General features: G+C 40.2%; 1 gene segment (V, D, J or C); it reads left to right on the plus strand.

The window, feature by feature from the left end:
- The first annotated feature begins 639 nt into the window (after positions 1-639).
- LOC132821647 (Ig heavy chain C region, membrane-bound form-like) lies at positions 640-22631 on the plus strand. The segment is given in 9 exon segments: positions 640-769; positions 876-1191; positions 2389-2435; positions 12605-12913; positions 16018-16329; positions 18313-18618; positions 19066-19395; positions 22227-22354; positions 22494-22631. Coding segments are annotated over 9 exon segments (1806 nt in total).
- Positions 22632-23012: the final 381 nt, after the last annotated feature.

The raw sequence follows: 23012 nt of genomic DNA on the forward strand, positions 1-23012 counted from the left end.
GAGAGACGTTGAGTGACAGCAAAATAAAGTCACTCATTTTGTTGGTTAATAATATGATTGAAGTTCTTTTTAGCTTTATCTGCTGCTTGTGGTGGAATGTAGAATTAAAGGGAGTTAACTTCTAATTGAATATTCTGAATATAATCACTTTGGACACGCTCTGTATTCAGTTGCCTAAATTGAATTTTGAAATGTTTAGTATGAATTACATGTTATTTTGTAGTGGGACAGAGACTGGCAGTGTCCTGGGGAAAAAAAAACTCAATTGTTTTACTAGCTAGTATACGTTTGAACTTTGATTTAGTTTTATCTGTTTGTGAATGAATGTAGAAATAAAGGGCGCTAACTTCCGAATGGATTTATTTTAAAACAAAAAACTTGCAACTATCATGTGAAATAGACCTGAAGGTACTCAATTTTACTCCCACCATTAAAAAAAAACACTCCCAAAGAAGCTATTCAGCAAAATAAATATCCCAAGATGTGTATATATCCATGTTTAAGCGTAACCTGGTAAATACATGAGCCCATGTGTTGGGGCTGTGCAAGCTGAGACCAGGATCCAGTCTCAGCCTCCAGCAGGAAACCAACAGGCGGAAGCTGTGAGCCTGCCCTTTCCGATGGCCATATAAATCCTAGGCACTGGACCGTAATTCAACACTCCGGGATCGGCTTTGTTTAGAAAGATCTTGACAGAACCGCTTCCCAGAAGTTATCAGAATGATTGTGTCGACAATTTTTCTCAGTTTATTACTGACTTTCTTATCATGTGAGTGTTTTTTTTGTTTAAGTCTGTCTTTGTTGCTGTCTCAATGTTAGTCTACCTCAGGAATGTAAAAGTAATGCTCATGGTTTATTTCTTGTCTTTTTTAAAGGTGTCCAGTCGGAGATTGTTTTGACCCAGCCAGAGGCAGAGACTGGCCATCCCGGAAGCAGCCTGACACTGACCTGTAAAACCAGCGGGTTCGATCTCAGCAGCTACTACATGAGCTGGGTCCGCCAGGTTCCCGGCCAGGGTCTGGAGTGGCTGGTTAGCTACTATACTCCATCCAGCAATTACTATGCACCAGCGATTAAGGATCGATTTACTGCGTCCAAAGACAATTCAAACAACATTTTCTCGTTGACAATGACTAACCTGAAGATCGAAGACACCGCCATCTATTACTGTGCAAGATACCACAGCGAGAGGAACCAGGGCTGAACCCGTTCAAAAACAGCTCGAGGGAACATTTTGTCAATTCCATCATAAACTGATGGTCAGTTTGAGTTTTAAATGCAATTATACCAACTGCGATCTGAAGCAGACCTCAGGCTGCCTCTTACAAAGCTATCAAAGAGGAAATGTACCATTTAAACTAGCAAACTGGTGACACAATGGGACAATGTTTTAGGCATGTCATATGTACTGCTAACACTTCCATCAATTAAATGCTGGGACAAAATATATCTGACAGCTCAGGAAATCACTGCTAATTGTTATGTCAACTATGGCATTCATTCTAAACATGATCAGTACTAAATGGCTCTTTCAAATGAAAATTGAGACCTTGAGTAAAGAACAGAGAATGAGTGTACTGGTCTACATCATTGTGATACTACAGTGGGTCACAGTGTTGTGCACAGCGACATCCTCATACAATAACCACTGACAAGGATTTATCTCAAATTGGTGATTTCTACCGTGGCAGGAGCGTGAAATAATGTGAGATGCAATTTAAACACAATCCAGTCGGGCTAGTTTGTACAAATGTAGAATTATTTTCTACCTTCTTCGTGTTGATTGTCAAGTTAAATGCAGACCAAACCTGGAAAAGTATTCCAAGCTTTCAAAATACAATGAATAGTAAAAGCTGAAATAATGCACCAAATCATTTTTCGAGGAGTCTGAATCACTGCTTTCTAGGAAGTGAAGAAATTATTTGCATTTTACAGTTTACAGTCTGTCATAGTATTTGACACAACGTGTCTCACAGTGATATAACTGGGGTGACACTGCAATTATGATCAGTACAAAAACCTATTCAGCCTCCATTGTTTGAAACTAGTCAGTGATTACTTCTACAAGCCGTCTTAACTTGCAGTGCAGTATTAGTTCTGTGGGGTTTTATGCCAGTATCACTATTTAATTTGTAAAAGTGTTGGGTAATTATTGATACACCAGTTGGGAATTTTGAGAATCAGCTGATGTGTTACTCTGTGAAGTATAAAACAGTATTAAAATTTATCAAGAATGATCAAAATTCACTCGCGCAATTATGTGATGAAGATTTATCGTGACTTTATTTTGCCTGTGGTTCTGAAAATTTAAAATGATGGTAGATTTTTGATTTGTTTTATGTAGAGCTAGTTATTGTGTGATCCAGTCCAGAGAATGTAACACTGTGATGCTTTTGATTACTGGGGCCAAGGGACCATGGTGACAGTGACTTCAGGTAAGAACTTTGAACATTCTTAGTGACTTTTTAAAAACTTTCTATTCATGAGACTAATTTCTGAATTAAATGAAACTCAGATTCTGTGCTGAGTTTGGTTTGGTTCGGATTGATCTTTGTTCAGACTGATTATAGACTTCAATTAAGGCTCAGCAAATAGTTAAAATGGTGATGGTGGAGTCATTTGCTCAGTGTATCTCTTTTTTGATCAGTTGGACATTCTATGTGGCTGGGTTACTTGAAACACCTAATGTCTCTTAATCAGTCAGCTATAAATAATGTTTAATGTCAGTGACACCCTGACTGTGAGTTTTATTATCAACAACAAATGCTACGAATTCAAAGATGTTCAAGATATTACCAAACATGACTAAAATATGCTAAAATATCATTATTCATTTCTTGAATATATGTTCTTATCATGATGATATTTTCTCATTTATTTTGTTAATTTTGTTGATGACAAGCAGGTTAGAAACTGTCATCAAAGTTTCTTGCGGTGCTATATTGCATTCTGTTGATTAGATTCGGAGTTTGTTTTACTTGATTCTGTTGAATTGAGTTGATTGGATTTTGGCTTTGTTTTAGTTGTTTCGGGTTGAAGTGTGTTGATTGGATTCTGACTTTGTTTTTACTTGGTTTTGTTGAATTGTGTTGATTGACTTTTGAAATTGTTTTATTTGATTCTGTTGAATTGAATTGGTTGGATTCTGATTATGTTTCATTCAATCTGTTGTTTTGAGTTGATTGGATTCTGATTTTATTTTCCTTGATTCTGTTGAATTGAGTTGATTGGATTCTTATTCAGTTTGTGAAATTGATCTGCGTTTTCATGCTTTCTGAATCGATGTTTTCTTTCTGGTGAGGAGATTGACTCTCTGGATTACTTTTCATTACCAATATTTGTGAAGTTCTTTTGTTTTTCATGAATCATTTCTGCATTTGTTAAACTTATATGACACATTTTTCTCTGCTTGATTGAAAACATGACATCCATTTGAAACGGTCTGAAAAACAACTTAAGGCAGAAACCCAGATATGTGAGAAATGAAAAAAAACGAGTTTTTAATGGATTGACTTTAAAAAAAAACTCAGTTCTAATTGTAAACGAACTGAATTTTGTTTTAAGTAGCCTCATTCAAAATAAAATTTAGGACCTAAATCTGAAACTGCAGAATTGATCAGATTACGTAATTGAAACTAACTTAAAATTATAATGTGGTAATATTTGTCCATTCAGTAATTTTGTTTTGACCATGAGGTGATTAATCAATATATGCCTTCAACCCCACTCTACTGTGCACTGCACAAGATTGTCATGATCAGGAAGGGTGTGCAGGTTAGAAATAAATTGAACTATTGCCAGAAACGTTACAGCTTTAAGTGTTAAGTCCCCTCACAAACAAGGTTGCTATTATGACCTGTTATTTCTATTCAATTTAATCATTAGTTTGCTTGATTCTGAGCAGCTTTGTTAGACTTCAATTTGGTTTTATTTGTGAGGTGACATCATGTTCTTGGTTCTGTTGAAAATGTTTGCAGAGCTAGTTCTGCTGCAAACATACCGTGTTGTGATCTGGTGATCGTTGATCTGTTGAGGAGGGACTGTGCTTGGGTAACATTAAATGTGTTATATTTGGGAAACCGTTTCTGGTTTCTACATTGTTTTTGCAATGTTAACACGGTTGGTGACAGTGAACTGCTCTTTCCTCATTCAATGCAATCAGCATGCGAGTTACAATTTCATAAAGTCTATTATAAAGTGAAAGGCAAATCGCACAGGTTTTAGAAATGAAGGGAAAACAGATACCTTCAGGTGCTATTTTTACTTAAAATAAATAATTAAGGATTAATCTAATCCATGCTTTACAATCCAAATTCGAAACTCAACTATCTAGTTCAATCACAAGGTCTGTCTTTAAGCAGTTTACAAGTCATAGAGAAATATAAATAGAATTTCAAAAGTCTAATGTTCTAATTGTTCTTGCTCTTGAGCAAAAATGCCATGACTGTGCTATAATTGATCAAGAAACACCTTTCAATTCCCCTGTACACTACATACATATTTTTCTGGCTGGAAAAGATCATTGGCAAAGCCCATGTGGAAATTCTGCTCAATTCTATGAAGAACAGATCAGTTTCACTGCTTTGATCAGTTTCACATATAACTTGAGTTAATTAATTGTTATGTCCCTGATTAAACTGGATTTGCATGATAAAAATAAAACATTAACTGAATTATTTAAGCTGCACAGTACTTTAGGTGTTCCCAATCTGTGCATGTTAAATAAATAGTTACATTTTACAACAAAATATCAACTGAAGAGTCATTCTTCAGGAAACAACTGCTATAGTGAATTATGTGACCAACCAAATTTCGAATTAATTAAAGTAATCCACTCATGAACTCCAGGGCAGCATGGTGGCTCAGTGATTGGCATTGCTGCCTCACAGCGCCAGGGTCCCAAATTTGATTCCACCCTCGGTGACTGCCTGTGTGGAGTTTGCACATTCTCCCTGTGTCTGTGTGGGTTTCCTTCGAGTGCTGTGGTTTCCTACCACAGTCCAAAAGATGTGCAGGTCAGGTGATTGTGCAGTTTAGCACAGCCATAGTGTTCAGGGATGTCTAGGTTAGGGTGCATTAGTCAGGGGTAAATATAAATTAGGGGGAATGGGTCTGGGTGGGCTACTTACTGTTCAGAGGGTCAGTGTGGAATTGTTGGGCCAAATGGCCCGTTTCCATACTGTAGGAACTCTCCTCTTAAAACCATGGGAGTACTTGCTGCAAACGCAGAAAACTCATTTTACATCGATGTGTTCAGGCGTATGCAGAGTTCACAAATTTGCAGAAGACATGAACTAGAGGATAACAGAGCACATTGTTTATTCAAACACTGAAAATAGAGTAATATTTATTTTAATTAATATACTTAATCGATTTATTGCAATGTAGCGATCTGAAGGAATCTGCTCACATTAGTTCAGTGTGACAATCATTTAGATTAGATTTCCTGCAGTATGTATCAGGCCATTTGGCCCAACAAGTCCACACTGACCCTCTGAAGAGGAACCCATCCAGACCCATTCCCCTACCCTATATTTACCCCTGACTGATGCACCTAACACTATAGACAATATAGCATGACTAGTTCACCTGACTTGCACATCTTTGGATTTTGGGAGGAAATCCACACAGACACAGGGGAGATTGTGTAAACTCCACATAGGCCGTCACCTGAGGCTGGAACCGAGCCTGGGTACCTGGATCTGTGAGGCAGCAGTGCCCACATTTACTTAGACATCCGTTAAAGTGGGCAACTCCAGACAGAAGCATGTTTTCAATTCATACCTTTTTCAACATTTTAGTTCATTACAAGCAGTTAACAAGAAAATAACCTTGCCCTAATTCCTTCAACAGAAATGCTTTCCACACTGGAATGCAGTATCGTTTATGCAGTGCATGCAAAGTCTCCACAATTCGAGGAACGTTTTAAGAATATTTAAAAATAATTTCGAGAATAATCCATTTCCTCCAGATCTGTGCTTTAATTGGCAATATTTCCCACCTCAATAATTTTGTTAAATACAATGACTTATTAAGTTTATGAACTCAGTGGTTATTTATGTTCATTGTGAATACATTCTCGTTCACATTAATCCACTGGTTAGTTCCTCTGATGAATATTCAATTACAGTGAATATATTTGACGTGAGGAGTTGAGCAATGTATCCTCTGGGATTAAGTCTGTTGTACAGTTTGTTTCAGTGCTATCTCTGACTAACTTGTCCACGGTCCTGACCATTTATAAATTGTCCAGTTCGGATACCTGAATCTCAGACAGTTCAATTTTATCTCGCGCTTCAAAACCACTTTTATCTGCCAGAAATACAATATTTGATTAGGTGCCTCAGAATTGAGAGCCCTGACTAAGTTGTTCCAATCAGAACGAACGTTTCAGGAACAAAAGGCAGATAGCAAGAGTTTTTGAAATTGGTTGTTGACAACAAGAGATATTTGATTGAGCGAGGCAGAGGGAAATATGCTGCAGATTTTCTTTGTGCCTCAGTTATGCAGGAGATGTTTCGTGGCACAATGTAAAATCAGAATTTTTTTTTGCATCTTATTATTTGAAAACTTATTATCAGCTTTTAATGTTACTGGCAATGGTCTTATTACACTTCAAAACATTTTAATCTTTTTCAAACTAAGTAGACCGTCTGGTGCAGCAACATTCACAGGGGAAAGAGGAAGGGAGTTCGAGGTTGGAATCTAGTGACAGTGAATTGATGGCAATGCAATTCCTAGTTTTATTGCTCTATAGTTCCCATCGAGTTTGAACAATTTGGAGCAGCTGTCAAAGTATTCTTGGATAAATGTTGAAATGTTACTTTCATTGTACAAACATTCTGGAACAATCCCTGGTTGTTGGAAGGTGTTAATAACTAACATGGTTTATAAACTGTCAAAACAGGTGAGCTGTGTTCTCCGTGATAGTGTCGAGCTCATTGTGTTCAGGTCTGTTGTGATGTTGTGGTAGGGTCCCTGATTCTGTGTCAGGTGGCCTGTGTTCACTTACAACCTGTTAGAGAGGTATGTAACACCATCTCTTATCAGGTTACTTCAGTACAAGAAAGCAGATTGAGATGTTTGGGTGTTTGTTGGAATTCCACTCACAGAGGCCAGTGAAATCTATTCAATCGCTGTCCTGACTTGTGTCTCTTAGATATTAAACAGAATTTTGGTGGTTAGCAGCTTTTTCCAGATCAATATTTGTTCACAAGCTTTTGGGCATCGCTAGATGGGGTTAATGGAGTAAGTGCTCAAAGAAATCCCAGCTTTTGACTTGCTGTTCTAACAATATCATTTATAACTAATCCCGAATGAATCATTTTCAAAGTATATTTGATGAGATTTTGCTTAGGCTGTTTTACTTTATATTAAACCAGTGCTGTAGCTGAATTTGATAGTTCAGTACGGTGGGGGTTCCGCTGAATCCAACACTTGCAGCAGATGGTGATAGCTTTTCAGTTGGTCTTCCATTGCTATCTCAGACCATCAGTACCTCTGCTAAGAATCCTTTTTCCAACAGGAGTCAAGCCAACGGAATCACTGTTTATCTCAACGGGTGTGAGCTCTTGTGCCAAAAACATGAAAACAATTTGGTGAAGAGGGGGGTCTCTGGATGGGAAAGGTTCACCTTGCCTTCTCTCCACAGGAGCTGCTAGACCTGCTGAGTTTCTTCAGACGTTTCTGTCTTTATTTTGGTTTTCTAGCATTTAAAGTTTGTTGTTTCATTGAAAAACGTTCTGTTCGATTAAACACGTTTTTCAGAGAAAAGATGCATTTGAACAAATTGCGAATCTTCAGAGATATTATTGAATTTGAGTGCCCTGATCTCGAGCTGTAGTTTCACAAGAAACTATTATGAAGTAACAACACACTGCAGAGTGCAGTGGCTGCTGTAATTGGGTGGAAGTTATTTTGATCACTCAAATAGAGAATGTCAATGATCCCATTCCAAATAATCAACAAGTTTTTTTTAAAGCATGTGTGAAACAATTAATTTATCGAAATATTTTAATAAAAGTATTCACGGCCAGTGCTAGCTTAATGAATGACACAATGATAGGAAGGTAGGAACAAGAGGAGGGCACTCAGCCCCTCTAGTTGTTCCCCCACTTACTTAGATCATGGTGCATCTGTGAGCTCAATCCACAGGTCTCCCTTTGGCTAAAGCTCTTTAACACCTTTGTTTAACAAGCAAAAGCTATCCCAGATTTACTGATTTGACTGCCCACAACAAAGGGAGACACCATTTCTGAAAGACATTCCTGTGAGTACTGTGACACAATGAGGCTGGGATTAATTGCTCATGAAAGTAAACTTTAAATATCTGACAATTTCCAATGGAAACATCCCAATCATCATATTTCATTAATTTAACACTATACTTCCCTGGAATCAAGAAATATAATGTGTGATTGCCTTGCTAAAAATGAGGAGAAAGTGAGGACTGCAGATGCTGGAGATCAGAGCTGAAAATGTGTTGCTGAAAAGCACAGCAGGTCAGGCAGCATCCAAGGAGCAGGAGAATCGACGTTTCGGGCATGAGCCCTTCTTCAGGAAGGGCTCCTTGGATGCTGCCTGACCTGCTGCGCTTTTCCAGCAATACATTTTCAGCAGTTGCTAAAAATGAGGGAAGCTTCATTCCTATTATATGATTAAGAAATAGCTCTGTTCATTCAGTGAAAACACAGTCAAATCACTCAAAAGGAAACCATGATTTGGAGATGCTGGTGTTGGACTGGGGTGTACAAAGTTAAAAATCACACAACCCCAGGTTATAGTCCAACAGGTTTAATTGGAAGCACACTTGCTTTTGGAGCGACGCTCCTTTATCAGGTGATAGTGGAGCGTCACTCCGAAAGCTAGTTTTCTTCCAATTAAACCTGTTGGACTATAACTTGGTGTTGTGTGATTTTTAAAAAAAGGAAATCATGTCATCTTGCGAAGACACACAAGTGCCTCAAATAATTTTCAATTCTTCTAGTGGTTGTTTGAATCTCGAGACAGGTGTGGAAGTGTCAGACTTTTTATATCGCCTTGAGAAACCAGTTGTCATCAGTCTATTTGAATTGCTGAAGTTTGTGTGGTATTAGCACATTCACAGTGCTGTTAGGAAGTGAGCCCCATGGCTGTGATTGAGGAAGAGGAAATGGGCAGGGAAATAGTTGAGAGTTAAGTTGAAGTCTGATTTGGAGGAAAGCTTTACGTGCATGTGTGCCCTTATCCTCAAGGATCACAATTTTGGAATATGCTGCCGAACGGACATGTCAGCATGCAAAATGGAAGCTGAAGAAGGCTTCTTGGCCTCTCTAGAAGGCTATTCCATTCATGGGATCATCATTAATCTTGCTGCTCATCAATCTTCCCAACACACTGATAACATTGAACCTGATTGTTTACTGTTCAGCACAAGAATGGTGAATTCGTTTGGAATTCTCCACCACAGAAATTCATAGATTCAAGACTCCTAGATTCTTGAAAGCGTTGTCTCAAGTACCTAGTGTGTTGAAGGTGTTTGGCACATGTACCTTCATTGGTCAGAGCACTGAGTGCAGGAGTTAGGGCTTCATGTTGTAACTGTCCAAAACATTGGAATGAACTGCCAGAGGAAGCGGGAAGTGCAGAGATCGGTCCCACATTGAGAAGACATTTGAACAGCTGCAGGAACTGGATCGGTCTGGATGGATATGGGCCAAAGGCAGGCAAGTGGAATGAGTTTAATTTGGGAACTCTGGTCAGCATGGCTGGGCTGGACCAAGGGAACTGTTTCGGTGCTGTACGACTTTATGTCTCACTGACTTTATGGTGGATAGGCTCAAAGTTGGAAGGTGGTGAGCAAGTGAGGGGCTAGATTGGGCATGTGGGAGAGTTTGGGCTGGTAGGCTGGTAGGCTGGCTGCTGGGTAAGCTTGCGTGCACTCTGTCTGGCAAAAGGTGGCATCAAGGGAAATGGTAATGGTCATAGGATAATTTGGTCGAATTGTGCTTGGTAGGTGAGGGGTAGTTTGAGCTGAAATGCAGGAGGTCTGTCTTTGCCAGGCTGGTTTATGGAGAGGTGGGCAGGATGCCAGGCTGTTTAGTGTAGAGATGGGCAGAGTGCCAGGATGTTTCAGGGGGTGGAAGGTCACTGTAATGAAGTGACAGGTGGACGTGTTGTCAAAATGCAAAGCTCAGAGTCTGGCAAAATGGTAGGTTGTAAAGCACAGATGCCAAAGGAGCTAGGATGCAATGTGCACAGGTTGTCTTGGGTAAGATGAGAGGTCAGTGATCAAGGGCTGAGGTCATGTCTTGGGTAGTGGGCTTTTGTCAGAGGTTGTGGAAATGATGGTGTCAGGTCCAGTCAGGGCCAGGTTCACCATGGACCAGGTACAGGGCGGCAGGAGTGTAAATGACTGAAAGGAATTGAGATCATATGTCCATCTGGAATATAGAATATAGAACATTACTGTGCAGTACAGGCCCTTCAGCCCTCGATGGTTCCACAGGTCAGTGTAAAAATCTGAAGCCTATCTATCCTACACTATTCCATTTTCATCCATATGTTTATCCAATGACCTTTTAAATGCCCTTAAAGTGGGCGAGTGTACTATTGTTGCAGGCAGTGCGTTCCATGCCCCTACCACTCTCTGAGTTAAGAAACAACCTCTGACATCTGTCATCTATGTCCTCTCCTGCTAGCCATCACTATTCAAGGAAAAAGACTTTCACTGTCCACCCTCTGTTTATCTTTTATGTCTCAATTAAGTCAACCTTCTTCTCTCAAACAAAAACAGCCTCAAGACCCTCATCCTTTCCTCATTAAACCTTCCCGCCATACCAAACAACATCCTGGTAAACCTCCTCTGAACTCTTCCAAAGATTCCACATTCTCTCTATAATGTGGCGACCAGAACAGTACACAATACTCCAAGTGCAGCTACACCAGAGTTTTTTACAGCTGCAACCTAACCTCGTGGTTCTGAAACCCAGTCCCTCTATCGATGAAAGCCAGCACAAAGTATGCCTTCTTAACAACTCTATCAAACTGGCTGGCAACTTTTAGGGATCTGTGTACATGGGCACCGAGATCTCTCTGCTCAGCTACACTGTCAATATGGATTGCCTTGGATGTGTTTTGTGTGATAGGGGGTTGTGTGTTCCGGGCATGAATGGGTGTATAGCAGGGTGGGGTTTGTCAATGTGAGTGGAAATTTAGGTCTCGGCAGAGTAAGTGCAGTGGTTAGTCTGAGAGATGAGGTTTGGTGGTGAACTGCGTATCAGTTTGATAGTTATTAAAGTTAAAGATTACTTGTTCATTTCTCAAATCATATTTACATAAATACTCAGCTGTAACACTCCAAAGTCTCTGAACCTTAATGGTCCTCCATTTTTCAGAGGCCTCCAGAATTCAGATAATTGTAAATTAGATGTTTCAACTTCCAGCCAATTGGCCTGAGTTCAGCCGTGACAGCCATCCTCCCCGTCCCAGTGCTCAGCTCCTGCCTGTGCTGCTGCTGCTGCTGCTGCTGCAGTGACCTTCCTCCCAGAGAGAACATTCTGCCTTACATTGATAAGTGAGGAAGGCTCACTGGACCTGATTTCCAAGTATGGGGACGGCAAACACGAGGGGACACAACTTTAAAGTGAGGGGAGACAGGTATAAGACAGATATCAGAGGTAGTTTCTTTACTCATTGAGTAGTAAGGGTATGGAGTGCTTTGCCTGCAATGGTGGTAGATTCGCCAAGTTTAAGTACATTTAAGTTGTCATTGGACAGGCCTATGCATGTACATGGAATAGTGTAGGTGGGATGGGCTTCATATTAGTATGTCAGGGCAGCGCAACATCGAGGGCCGAAGGGCCTGCACTGCACTGTGATGTTCTATGTTCTATGATTCACTCTGATGTCTCTCTGGGGGTACTGCCAGCTGTTGGGTATTTCCAGCAGCACGGTACCTAGTGGGGCGGCACGCTGGTTCCATGGTTAGCGCTGCTGCCTCACAGTGCTAGGGACTCTGGCTCCATTCCAGCCTCGGGTAACTGTCTGTGTGGAGTTGGCACTTTCTCCCCATATCTGTGTGCATTTCCTCCCACAGTCCAAATCTGTCCAAGCTGGGGAAATTGCGAGTGTTGTGTTCAGTGATTGGGAGGTTAGATGCATTAGTCAGGGTTAACCGTAGCATAATAGGGTAGAGGAATGGGTCTGAATGCGTTTCTTTTCAGAGGGTGGGTGTGGACTTGTTGGGCCAAATGGCCTGTTTGCACACACTGTAGAATTTCGATGAATCTGCATTTCCTTGGTTTGTATTTTGTGAAACTTCTCTGCTCTTCACAGCAATCCAATGAAAGTGTCAATTGGTGAGATCTTCAAACAGTTCCTGGGGTGGGATCAGGATGTTCTTCTTCCTAAATTATATGGCAATGGTCAAGGTCGAGGGCATGTTTCTCAAGAGGGAACCAATGGTCATGATCAGCAACTGGTAGGAAACAAAAATAAACTCCAGTTATGCTGTAGACTTCAGCGGGAGCATACTGGCAAACGGTTACAGCTGAGGATACATTTGAGTAACTGATAAGGTCAAATTAACAGAAACTAACATGCTCAATTGGTCATTCTATTGTAGAGACACCATCTCCCCCCACGCTTTATGGCCTGGTCTCCTCCTGTGAGGGGCACAACACCGATTCGACAATCTTTGGTTGTTTGGTGATGGACTATTCCCCAGAAGTCACCAAGGTAACCTGGAAGAAAGGTGGGGAGCTAATCACGAATGGTGGATTGAAGACTTACCCATCAGTGAGAAACAAGAAGGGAACCTACACCCTGAGCAGCCAGTTAACCCTGCCCGGGTCAGCGGTAGATTGCCCCAGCAAAATCTACTGTGAGGTTCAACACAGCGGGTCACACAAGAGCAAAGAAATGCCATGTCCAGGTACGTATTGTGGGAACTGAGATAAACAGAGCATCTGGCATTAATATGAATAAGGCATTATTTATAACCATTTTCACAGAATCCCCTTATACAGCACAGGAAAAAGGCCCTTTGATCCATCTAGTTTGCGCCTATCAATAACAGCCACCTAACTATTCCAGTCTCATGTGCCAGCACATGATCCATTGCCTTGTGTGACTTGCCCTTGCAAGGATGCATCTCAATACTTCATACTTATTATGAGGGTCTCAGTCTCTACATGACTTAGAGGTGCTGAGCTCCAGGCTAACACCACCCTCTGTTTGATTTTGTTTTCCCCTGAGATCCACTTGGAACCTCCTGGCCTTACCTTCACCCTGTGCCCCTGAGGCATTGATCTCTCCATCAAGGGGAAAGGTTTCATCCAGTTTACCCAGTCTATGCCTAAAATAATTCTAGACATCATGATAATCTTCTCCCTAACTCTCCTCTGCTTCAAGGAAAACTCCTGTCTATCTCATCTCGTTTCATAACTAAAACCCTCCAACCCAGGCAAGATCCTGGCAAATCTAATCAATACTGCCTTCAGTGTAATCACATTCCTTCGATAACATGCACACAACGCTTCAGTATGGCCTAACCAGTGTTCTATCAAGTTCCAGTATCATCTCCCGATTCTTCATTGTCAATGTCTAGGCTAATAAAAGCAAATATCCTCCCACCTCCTTAGTCTCTTTATCCAGATGACACAGTACTATAGGGGATCGGTGGGTACATGCACCAAAGATCCTCAGGCCTTTCCAGGGTTCCACCATTCAAAATGTCATACCTCACAGATTCTTCTGCCGAATTACATTACCTTACATTTATCCAGAATAATTTCCATTTGCAACTTCTCTTCACATACAACCAACCCTTTTATATCCTCCTGCAATCTAAAGCTATAATGCTCATGACTTACCAACATGACAGTTTTCATTTCATCTGTGAATTCACTGGTTAATCCTCCTAAATTTGAGTCTAAATCATTGGTATGTAAGAGAAATAACATGGAAATCAACCCCAATCCCTACAGAACACCAGGAGACATAGATTCCCAGTCACCCAGACACCCGAGACTATTATCCCCTGCTCCCATCACTCAGCCAGTTCTCGATCCAATCTGTCAAATTAACTCGGATCCCATTGGCTCTGATTATTGCTATCATCTGGACATCGAGTTATCTCTCTGAAAACTACTATCAAATTGTTACACATGACTTTCTCTCAATAAAACTATGCTGAAAATTGTTGATTTATCTTCCAAATGAAGACAAATTTCACTTTTCAATAGTTTCCCTACCACTGAGACTAGCTTGACAGATCTGTGTTTTCATTATTTATCCCTTCCTTTGTCCTGCGTAACAGTGCAACGTTGGCTGATCTACACTCACTTGGCACAACTGCTGTGGCCAGACAGTAATTCTAAATTATTGTTAGCGACCCAACTATTTCATCCCTTGCATCGCTCAACCGCTTGATATACTTTTCATCTGCCCTGGAAATATAACCACTTTTCATTTAGCAAGACAACACAGAACATCACGTCATGTGCCCTAATTTCTGAAAGTACATCACAACACTCCTCCATGATTTCTGTCCCCACATTGTCCCTCTTACTAGTGAACACTGACACAACACATTCGTTTTGACCACAACCTAATCCTCCGGCTCCACTCCAATAATAACACTTAATGGGCATTACTGTTTCCCGAATCATTCTTTAATTATGAATGAGCCTGTAACTTTTAAAAATATTTTCCTTTATTTTGACTCCTATTATTTTCTCATGGTCCCTTTTGTTCTTCTAATTCCTTTCTCTTTCAAACTCCCCCTTGCGCGTTCTGTACTCCAGACTAATTTCTATTGTTTTGAGATTTCAGTATAGACAGGAAGCCTCCCTTGTTTCTCCTTATCTCACCCTCCATGCCCTTTGGTGTCCAGAGCACGTTACATTCTTGGTCCCATTCAGTGGCTTCCTGGGAAATATCCTCCTTATGATTTTCCTGTCTCTTTCTTAAATGTTTCACACTGCTCTGACTCAGATTTACCAATAAGTGTCAGCTTCCAGTCCACTCTGGTTAAGTCATTACCTGATCTTACTAAAATTGTCCTTCCCCTTTTCAGAACTTTGGGCCAATGTCTATTCCTTTGCAGTACAATCTGAAATCCAACTGATTTACGATCACTGTCTGCAAAGTGCACCACCATTGATGTTTTACCCAATGGGTCGACTTCATTCCCAAAAGTTAAATTCAGGTTCACCCCTCTCTTGCAAGGTCTGGATTAAAATTCTCTGTATTAACACATACTTTGTTTAAATATTCTCCTGGGGGCATTTTCAGAATTGTGCTCCCTCTAAACGTTTGACAAAATGAATATCCAAGCCTATGCTGAGGAAGTTAAAAACCTCTTTTCTCATTCCCCTATTTAATTTACATATCTCTGAAATTTATCCATGTATTTGCACTTGGTCTTTTGGATCTATAGTAAGGCCTATCGTGCTCTCCCAGTAGTTATGTTTGCTGTATTTTGGTTTTGAAGTACTGTCCATTTGCCTTTGTTCGAGGAGGTATCTATGATTTCATTTCTCTTTACAGCCTAAAATACTCTTGTCAGAATTGTGACAGAAGCAACATTCCGTGCCGCAAACCCCTGCCCCCATCCTTTTCCATCTTTCCCTGTCTCGCCTGAAGGCACTAAATCCTGGAAAATTGAACAGCCACTCCTGCCCCGCTCTCAATATGTCTCCGTGATAGCAACAGCATCATTTCCTCATTTATGCCGGTAATTCATCTGCCTTGATCATCAGACTCTGTCATTAAAACGAATACCATCCAACGTTGCTATCTCCCTTCTGATGTTACCGGCCTATAGTTTCTATGCCTGCTTGACTCCTTGCTGTGTCCTATAATTTTAGCCTTTCACATTGTCCTGATGATCTTTCTGTGTGGATCCCAGCTTCTCCAGCACTCTGCACAATTATGATTCTTGTATCCATTAATCACAAGAAACCTTGATATATGAGAACTGATTGTATTTGTTATGAAATTCATCAGATAATTTATGCGATGTGTTTCCTAAAGGTACAGGTCCTCTCCCACCAACTCTTCTCCTAACTGTGAGCTCCAGTGAAGAAATCGCAAGCAGCAAGTTTGCAACTGTCGTTTGTTCAATCATCGATTTCCATCCGAAGGCAATCAACGTGACTTGGTTGAAAAATGGACGACGCTTGGATTCTGGCTTCATCACGTCTCCCGTGTGTGAGGCGAACGGGAACTTCTCGGTGACGAGTCGGCTGATGGTCCCTTATGGTGAATGGTACAACAGCGCAGTCTATACCTGCCAGGTCACTCACGAAGAGAACATTCAAAGTAAAAACATCTCCGCACTCCAGGGTAAGAGACACATACTGAGAGAGCTACAAATCACTCTGAACTCTGATGTGAATCAAACACACTAATTTATCAGGCGTAGTAAACAGCACGGTACAGCTTCTCATTTCCCAGCATGTCACGTATCTCATTTCAGTTTGAATGTTACATTAGCATTGCTCATAATTCAACATTTTGGCAAGTCAGAAAAGCATGTTTCCTCTCTGTTGAAGATAGATATATAGACGGTGAGCTTTGTTAAATAGTTTGTTAAATAGTTTGTTGCCTGACCATGCTGGGAGAAGCATTCAGAGTGCTGAATCCTTGCCTGGTAGTGGCTTCAAGGATAAGTTTGGGGGTGGAAGGGGGATATTGGAGAGATATCTAATTGAAACATAGAAAATACTGAGAGACTGAGGTCGAGTGAATGTGAAATAGATGTTTTGACTGGTAGGCGAGACTAGGACCCAAGGGCACAGTCTCAGGATCAAAGGGGCACCGTTTAGAACTGAGATGGGGAGGAATTTCTTCAGCCAGAGGGTGATGAATCTGTGGAACTTGTTGCTGCAGAGGGCTGTGGAGACCAGGCCATTGTGTATATTCAAGCCAGAGATGGATCGGTTCTTGTTTAGTGTGGGGAGAAGACCATAGAATGGCTTTAGCCCAAATGTCGATTTTCCTGCTCGTCGGATGCTGCCTAACCTGCTGTGCTTTTCCAGCATCATTCTGATCTAAACTCTGGATTGGCCGAACAGCCTTATTCTGATCCTCTATCTTATGATGTTGTGGTCTCAAAATGACGTGGTTAAAATATGCAGTGACCCTAACTTGAAAATAAATCAAAATGCGTTCAATGCTTCACTCCCTGATCAGGAATGAACTGTTGGCCTTGGACAGTGTACGACATCGATTTTTATCTGGTGCTGAGCTCTTTAACTTCATTTATGGGATCAGACCACAGACCAAGTGGGTATCACATTTGATGAACTGGGATAAACGTGATCTCACTGAGCCTCTTTAAGATGCTCTCTGTAAGTAGTGGATGAGTCAGGAGAATAAATTCTGGTAAGAATGCTACAATAGGGATGAGTGAACGAGGAACTTGAGACAGGCTGATTTAGCCTGGTTTGGGGTGGCGATGTTTACACAGTGGGTAGTGGATGTCTATAAAATTAGTGTACATTTCCATCACGTTTGTAGATTAATTTAAGACGCTTTTGTTTGTTTTTTTTTCTCCCCTGCTCTATGAAGAAATTAAAAAATGCAGCTTGGTAAATAAAGTGAAAGTACAGACCAGTCATGAACTAACTGAATGGAGGGAAAGACTTAAGGAGATGGGTGTCCTTCTCGATATCCAATGCTGTACTCAGTGCCTTGTTTTCAGATCTACTCCAAACTCAGCCCACGAGGAACAATGACATAAATTAGAGAATGACATCACACCAATAACGCAAAGTATTTTTGATCACGTTAAATATAATGAACAGAATTTCCATGGATATTCACTGCTCCTGTAGCACTTTAGAACTCTGCAAAGAGAATAATTATTATTTCTTATAATTTGTCCAAAATTTGGGATGTGATTTGGCAGTCAGCATGACCAGCGCACTTGCACCTAAGGGTTATGAACATGGAAATGAACTCATTATATTCAGATTACTCTTGTCACAAGTATCAATAGATGGTCTTAAGTGAGAGACAAACTCTGAAAGAAAGGTAATTCCATGGGTTACATCATGGTATCTTCGATGGTTTTACTTTTTTCACAGCTTTCACTTGTTACAAAGCCAGTGTTCTTTTGGAATAATTACACAGGGTATGTCATAGGTAATCACAAATGCTTTCACAAATCAAAATACATCAACAATAGTAAGCATTGTTTCAGCAATGGTTGGAGTTGCCATTTTGAAGGTGGTGTCTTCACCCTGTGAAGAAGTAATCTGAAGATTGGGTGTTTGTATCATAAAGGGGCATTTTTCATTGACTTTGATTTTTGTTTCATAGAAGATACCGAGTGCCACCCTAACACCGTTAAAATCCTCCCACCGCCAATCGAACAAGTCTTACTGGAGGCGACGGTGACGTTAACCTGCGTTGTGTCCAATTTTCCATCTGGAGTCAGCGTGACCTGGAAGCAAGAAAAGAAGCTTCTGAAAACCGAGATTGCTGACCAGCCTGGACAGACTCCCGACAGCGTGATCAGCAAATTAGACATTTCTACTGAAGCCTGGCTGAGTGGTGTTACTTTTGAATGTGTGGTGTACCATCAGAATCTACCGACTCCGCTGAGAGACTCCATCCACAAGGAGAAAGGTGAGCGGTGAGATTAAAACACAAAGCATCCCATGTGGAATCCAGATCCAGTTACATCAATGGCAGGCTTTCATTGGTAATGAACAAACACCGTTGGGAGCATTAATGATGCATCTGAAGGCAGGATAACTAAGTAGCTGATAAAGAAAAAGATGGACCAAAGGATATTGTATTCTGATTAAGTCAGATAAGGTGGGAAGAAACCTGGGTTGTGATGTCACCATCAGCAATGACAGTTGGACAGAATGCCCTTGTTGTGGGCTGGAAACATGGAGGCAACTTTCACATTAAACTTTACTTGTTTTACTGAACAGAATGTGTACTCTTTTAGAAAACGAAAGTGAATAAATCCCAAATTAAAAATGGCATATTTTAATATTGAGTGAAATTGTGATATTGGTTCAGGATGTTTTTGATTGATTTATATTTGTCTCAAATATTCTGCAGTGATTAATCCGCTGGAGCCATCAGTGTCGGTCCTCCTGCCACCAACAGAAGAAATCTCCACTCAGAGGTTTCTCTCCCTCACCTGTTTAGTGAGAGGTTTCTCCCCCCGAGAGATCTTCGTCAAGTGGACAACCAATGACAAGCCGGTGAATCCCAGTAACTACAAGAACACCGAGGTGATGGCGGAGAGTGATAACACTTCCTTCTTCATGTACAGCCTGTTATCCATTACAGCGGAGGAGTGGGCCAGCGGTGCTTCTTACTCCTGTGTGGTGGGACATGAAGCGATTCCATTGAAGCTCATCAACAGAACAGTCGATAAATCCAGCGGTAAACCGAGTTTCGTAAACATTTCACTTGCACTGATGGACACTGTTAATTCATGTCAATAAAAATCTCAAAGTTGCATTTAATAATTCAACAGAAGTAATAAAGTTTCTTTTTCCTCCAGTTGTGAGTTAAATACTGAATTAGTTGTTTCTCACTGTGACTTACACTGCATCTCTGTAGTTAAAGTGGGTTATTAACAGGTCTAGGACAAGTGTCTTGTGCAGTTAATGTTCTCTGCTCAGATACACCCTGGGTCAGGGACGGAGTAAAGCTCACTCATTGCAGGATTCCGCCAAGTCCCTTGTCCATCTTAAATCCCTCTGTGACAAAATCTGACAATGTCCATTTTATGTCAAGGGTAGAGCACGAGTTTTGAACTTGGTGTTCTTGATTCCCCTGATTGGACATTCTTATAAAATTCATGTCAGTTTTAAACTGCCACATTGCACCAATTGGAAATGTAAATTTAAGACAGTTTCAAATTAAATTTGATTGGAACATACCAATCGTAAAGAGTGCAGAACAGTTTGAATGTAACCGTTGTTTCTGGGGAACTGCCAGGGATCTTGCGCCAGCGCATGAGTTGACAGAATATATCTTCACTTTCACACCAAAGAGAAATGACAGATAAGTTGTCGTGGAGCAGAGGGGAGGGGAACGATGAATGGTCTGTCCTCTTGCTCCCTGTGCAGAGTTTTCATGGTCGATGTCCTCTGTAATGTAACCCAGTTACTAACAGGAACAGTCAGCTTCTTGCTTACTGTCCAAAGATTTAACATTTCCATGCAAAATAATACCTTTGAAACATGTTGGACACGCTTGGCTCTGTTAACAAATGATTAACATTGATTCCCCTAATCCAAAACTGGTGTTTGCATTGTCCGGTTTGAATTCTATAGTTTTGTCTCAGTTTTCTGGAGCACATGGGATCAATTCTGGTATTCGAATACCCGGTACCATTTTGTTTCACATACAGAACACAAGTAGACATTTTCTAATAAACATATTCAGAAATGTTATCTCTGGGGCAGTGGGGATTTGAACTCACGCCTTTTCTCTCAGAGACAGAAATTCTATCACTGCAACAGAAGAGTTGCTCATAAAACGCTTATCTCTTCACGACGATGGGAAATGTTTCCTACAACACCAAGGTCAAATCTAATTATAGGCAATCCATTAAAATTAGAACAATAAATTAGAATAATAAAAATTGCAGTCTGGTATAAGAACAGATACAGAGAGATGATCGCAAATACACACGGAATGACACATATATGGGCTCTCACCTAAAGACACATATTGATGTGCACACTCAAATGTGCATACAGATAAGATGTCACACACGCATACTCGCACAGAGCCACACATGCAAGTGGTACTTGAACACTCACCTAAGCTCATACAAAAACTCACATACACCGAAAGAAAATTATTTGCACAAATGATCAGGGTACTCACACTTAACCATGAGAAATATAGACACACGGTAACACACGAATGGGCATGAATACATATACATTCATACAGCACAATGCGTACAGACATACACGCATGAACACACAGATACAAATTCCAAAAAATGTCCTCCCACATGTCAACTCACACAGGCACATAAGTGCACAGAGATAAACATTAATATCATTATTTTCCCATTTTCAGAATCACAAACATACGATGACAGAGGTAGCTTAATTAGTTATTTTTAAACCACATTGATCAGCATGTATACAATGTCACACGTACACACAAATTCAGAGTCTCACATGCAGACACACAAGTGCATAGATCAATAAATAGAGGGGCATTTATTAAATAAGGATAATGAGCACAAGCATCAGCAAGCATCCACAAACACTAACACAAACAAGCTTCTCAGGAGATGGTTTGGGAAAGATTGCCACACAAGCAGACATCATCATATAAATATAAACATCCATCAAAACATGACGTTGCATGCTAACATTTATTAAGCATAAACAGGAAAATAACCTAGTTTAGGTAGGACCTGAAACAGACACATAAGCACACATTTTAGATAGCACTAATGAAAAGTGAACACTCACAAAGACATTACAAGATAAGCATAGGCAGCAATGAAGTGGCATATTCACATAATGATGCTTACACAATGTGAAAAGACCAAAATTTCGGTGCACAAACACATGAGAACACTAGCAGTAAAGGAACAGGAATATGTTTATTCATGCACAGACTCCAACATGGGCAAGAGTGAAGTAAGAGGCACTCATAACCACATACACAACCATTAAAGGGAAACCAAACACACCAAGCAGTAGGTCAAATAAATTAAGGGACACATGTACAAAAACTTATTCCTAAATATACAGATCCTACAAACAAAAATATGAAGCAATGTCCTGACTGTGATGTCACTTATATTCACGATTTGCCAAGCAATTGGTCACCAATACATAAAGGTGAGAATCACATTTGAACTTTTATTCAGTGATGGCCACAATTTTCAACTAAAGTGCTGTCACAGCCTATATTTAAAATATAATGATATAGTTAAAATAATCATTCGTAATAAGCATTCCTCAAATAATAATATCCTTAAATAATAGATTAAAAGAAAATTAATTTAAAACATTCTGACATGGACAATGAAGAAAGAACATGTGCAGTCAGTATTTGTAATTTCTTGTTGAGAGTCAATAATGCACTGATGGGTACAGATAAGAGTCACACTTGAGAAATACCTGACTGCTTTATGAAGATGTAATGGTCTCTAATTACATGATTTGGATACACATAGATCGATCTGGATCAATAAACGATCTAAATGCGTTCTCTCGGCTTTATATTCATAGATTCAATAGATCGCACTTGGATTGAAGACTATGAGGATGATAACAGCAACATCTGGACAACTGCTTCCACGTTCATCACCTTGTTCTTCCTGAGTATTTTCTACAGCGCTGCCGTCACTCTGGTGAAGGTGAGAATAATCACATCTTTCTCATGCCAAACAGCCCAATATGTTTTGTGAAATCTCTAAGTGTGCCATTGAATAAACATTAAATCTGAAAGTCCCTGATCATAAATATCTGTGTCATTGCTTTATCTCTCTTTTCCAGGTTAAGTGAATGAGTTGTGGACCCCTTTGATTTTCCTGATCTGCTTATCAAGGTCTCTGAATTCCCAATCTACAATCTGTCCTGTTACTGACTCTCACAGTGAGATCACTTCAGTTTATCAGTGTGTAACTGAGACAATTATTGATGGATTTTCGTTTTTACTTTATATCTTTGAGATGGTTGTGGTTGGAAGAATTTGTAGCTTTCCTGTTGTTTGAAGCCCATTTGTTTTGTTTTTATTTGTTCCTTACTCAGAATGGTTGCCTACCCTTTATGATGAGCCTTTGTATTCCCTTTCTTGTGACTGTTACTGATGTACAGAAAATTCCCACCTCACAGCGCATGTGTTCTCATCTCAATGTGGCACCCAGCCATTATATTCACTTCTGTTAGCTTTTACCTCAACTTTTTGGATAAAAATGCTTTCTGAAATGGTTAATAAATCTTGAATGAATATGCACTAACCTTGAGTTTGCTTCATTCTTTCTTCAAGGCCAGTCAGTAATCATACATTTTCCC

Source organism: Hemiscyllium ocellatum, chromosome 13 (assembly GCF_020745735.1).
Source record: "Hemiscyllium ocellatum isolate sHemOce1 chromosome 13, sHemOce1.pat.X.cur, whole genome shotgun sequence".
NCBI lineage: Eukaryota > Metazoa > Chordata > Chondrichthyes > Orectolobiformes > Hemiscylliidae > Hemiscyllium > Hemiscyllium ocellatum.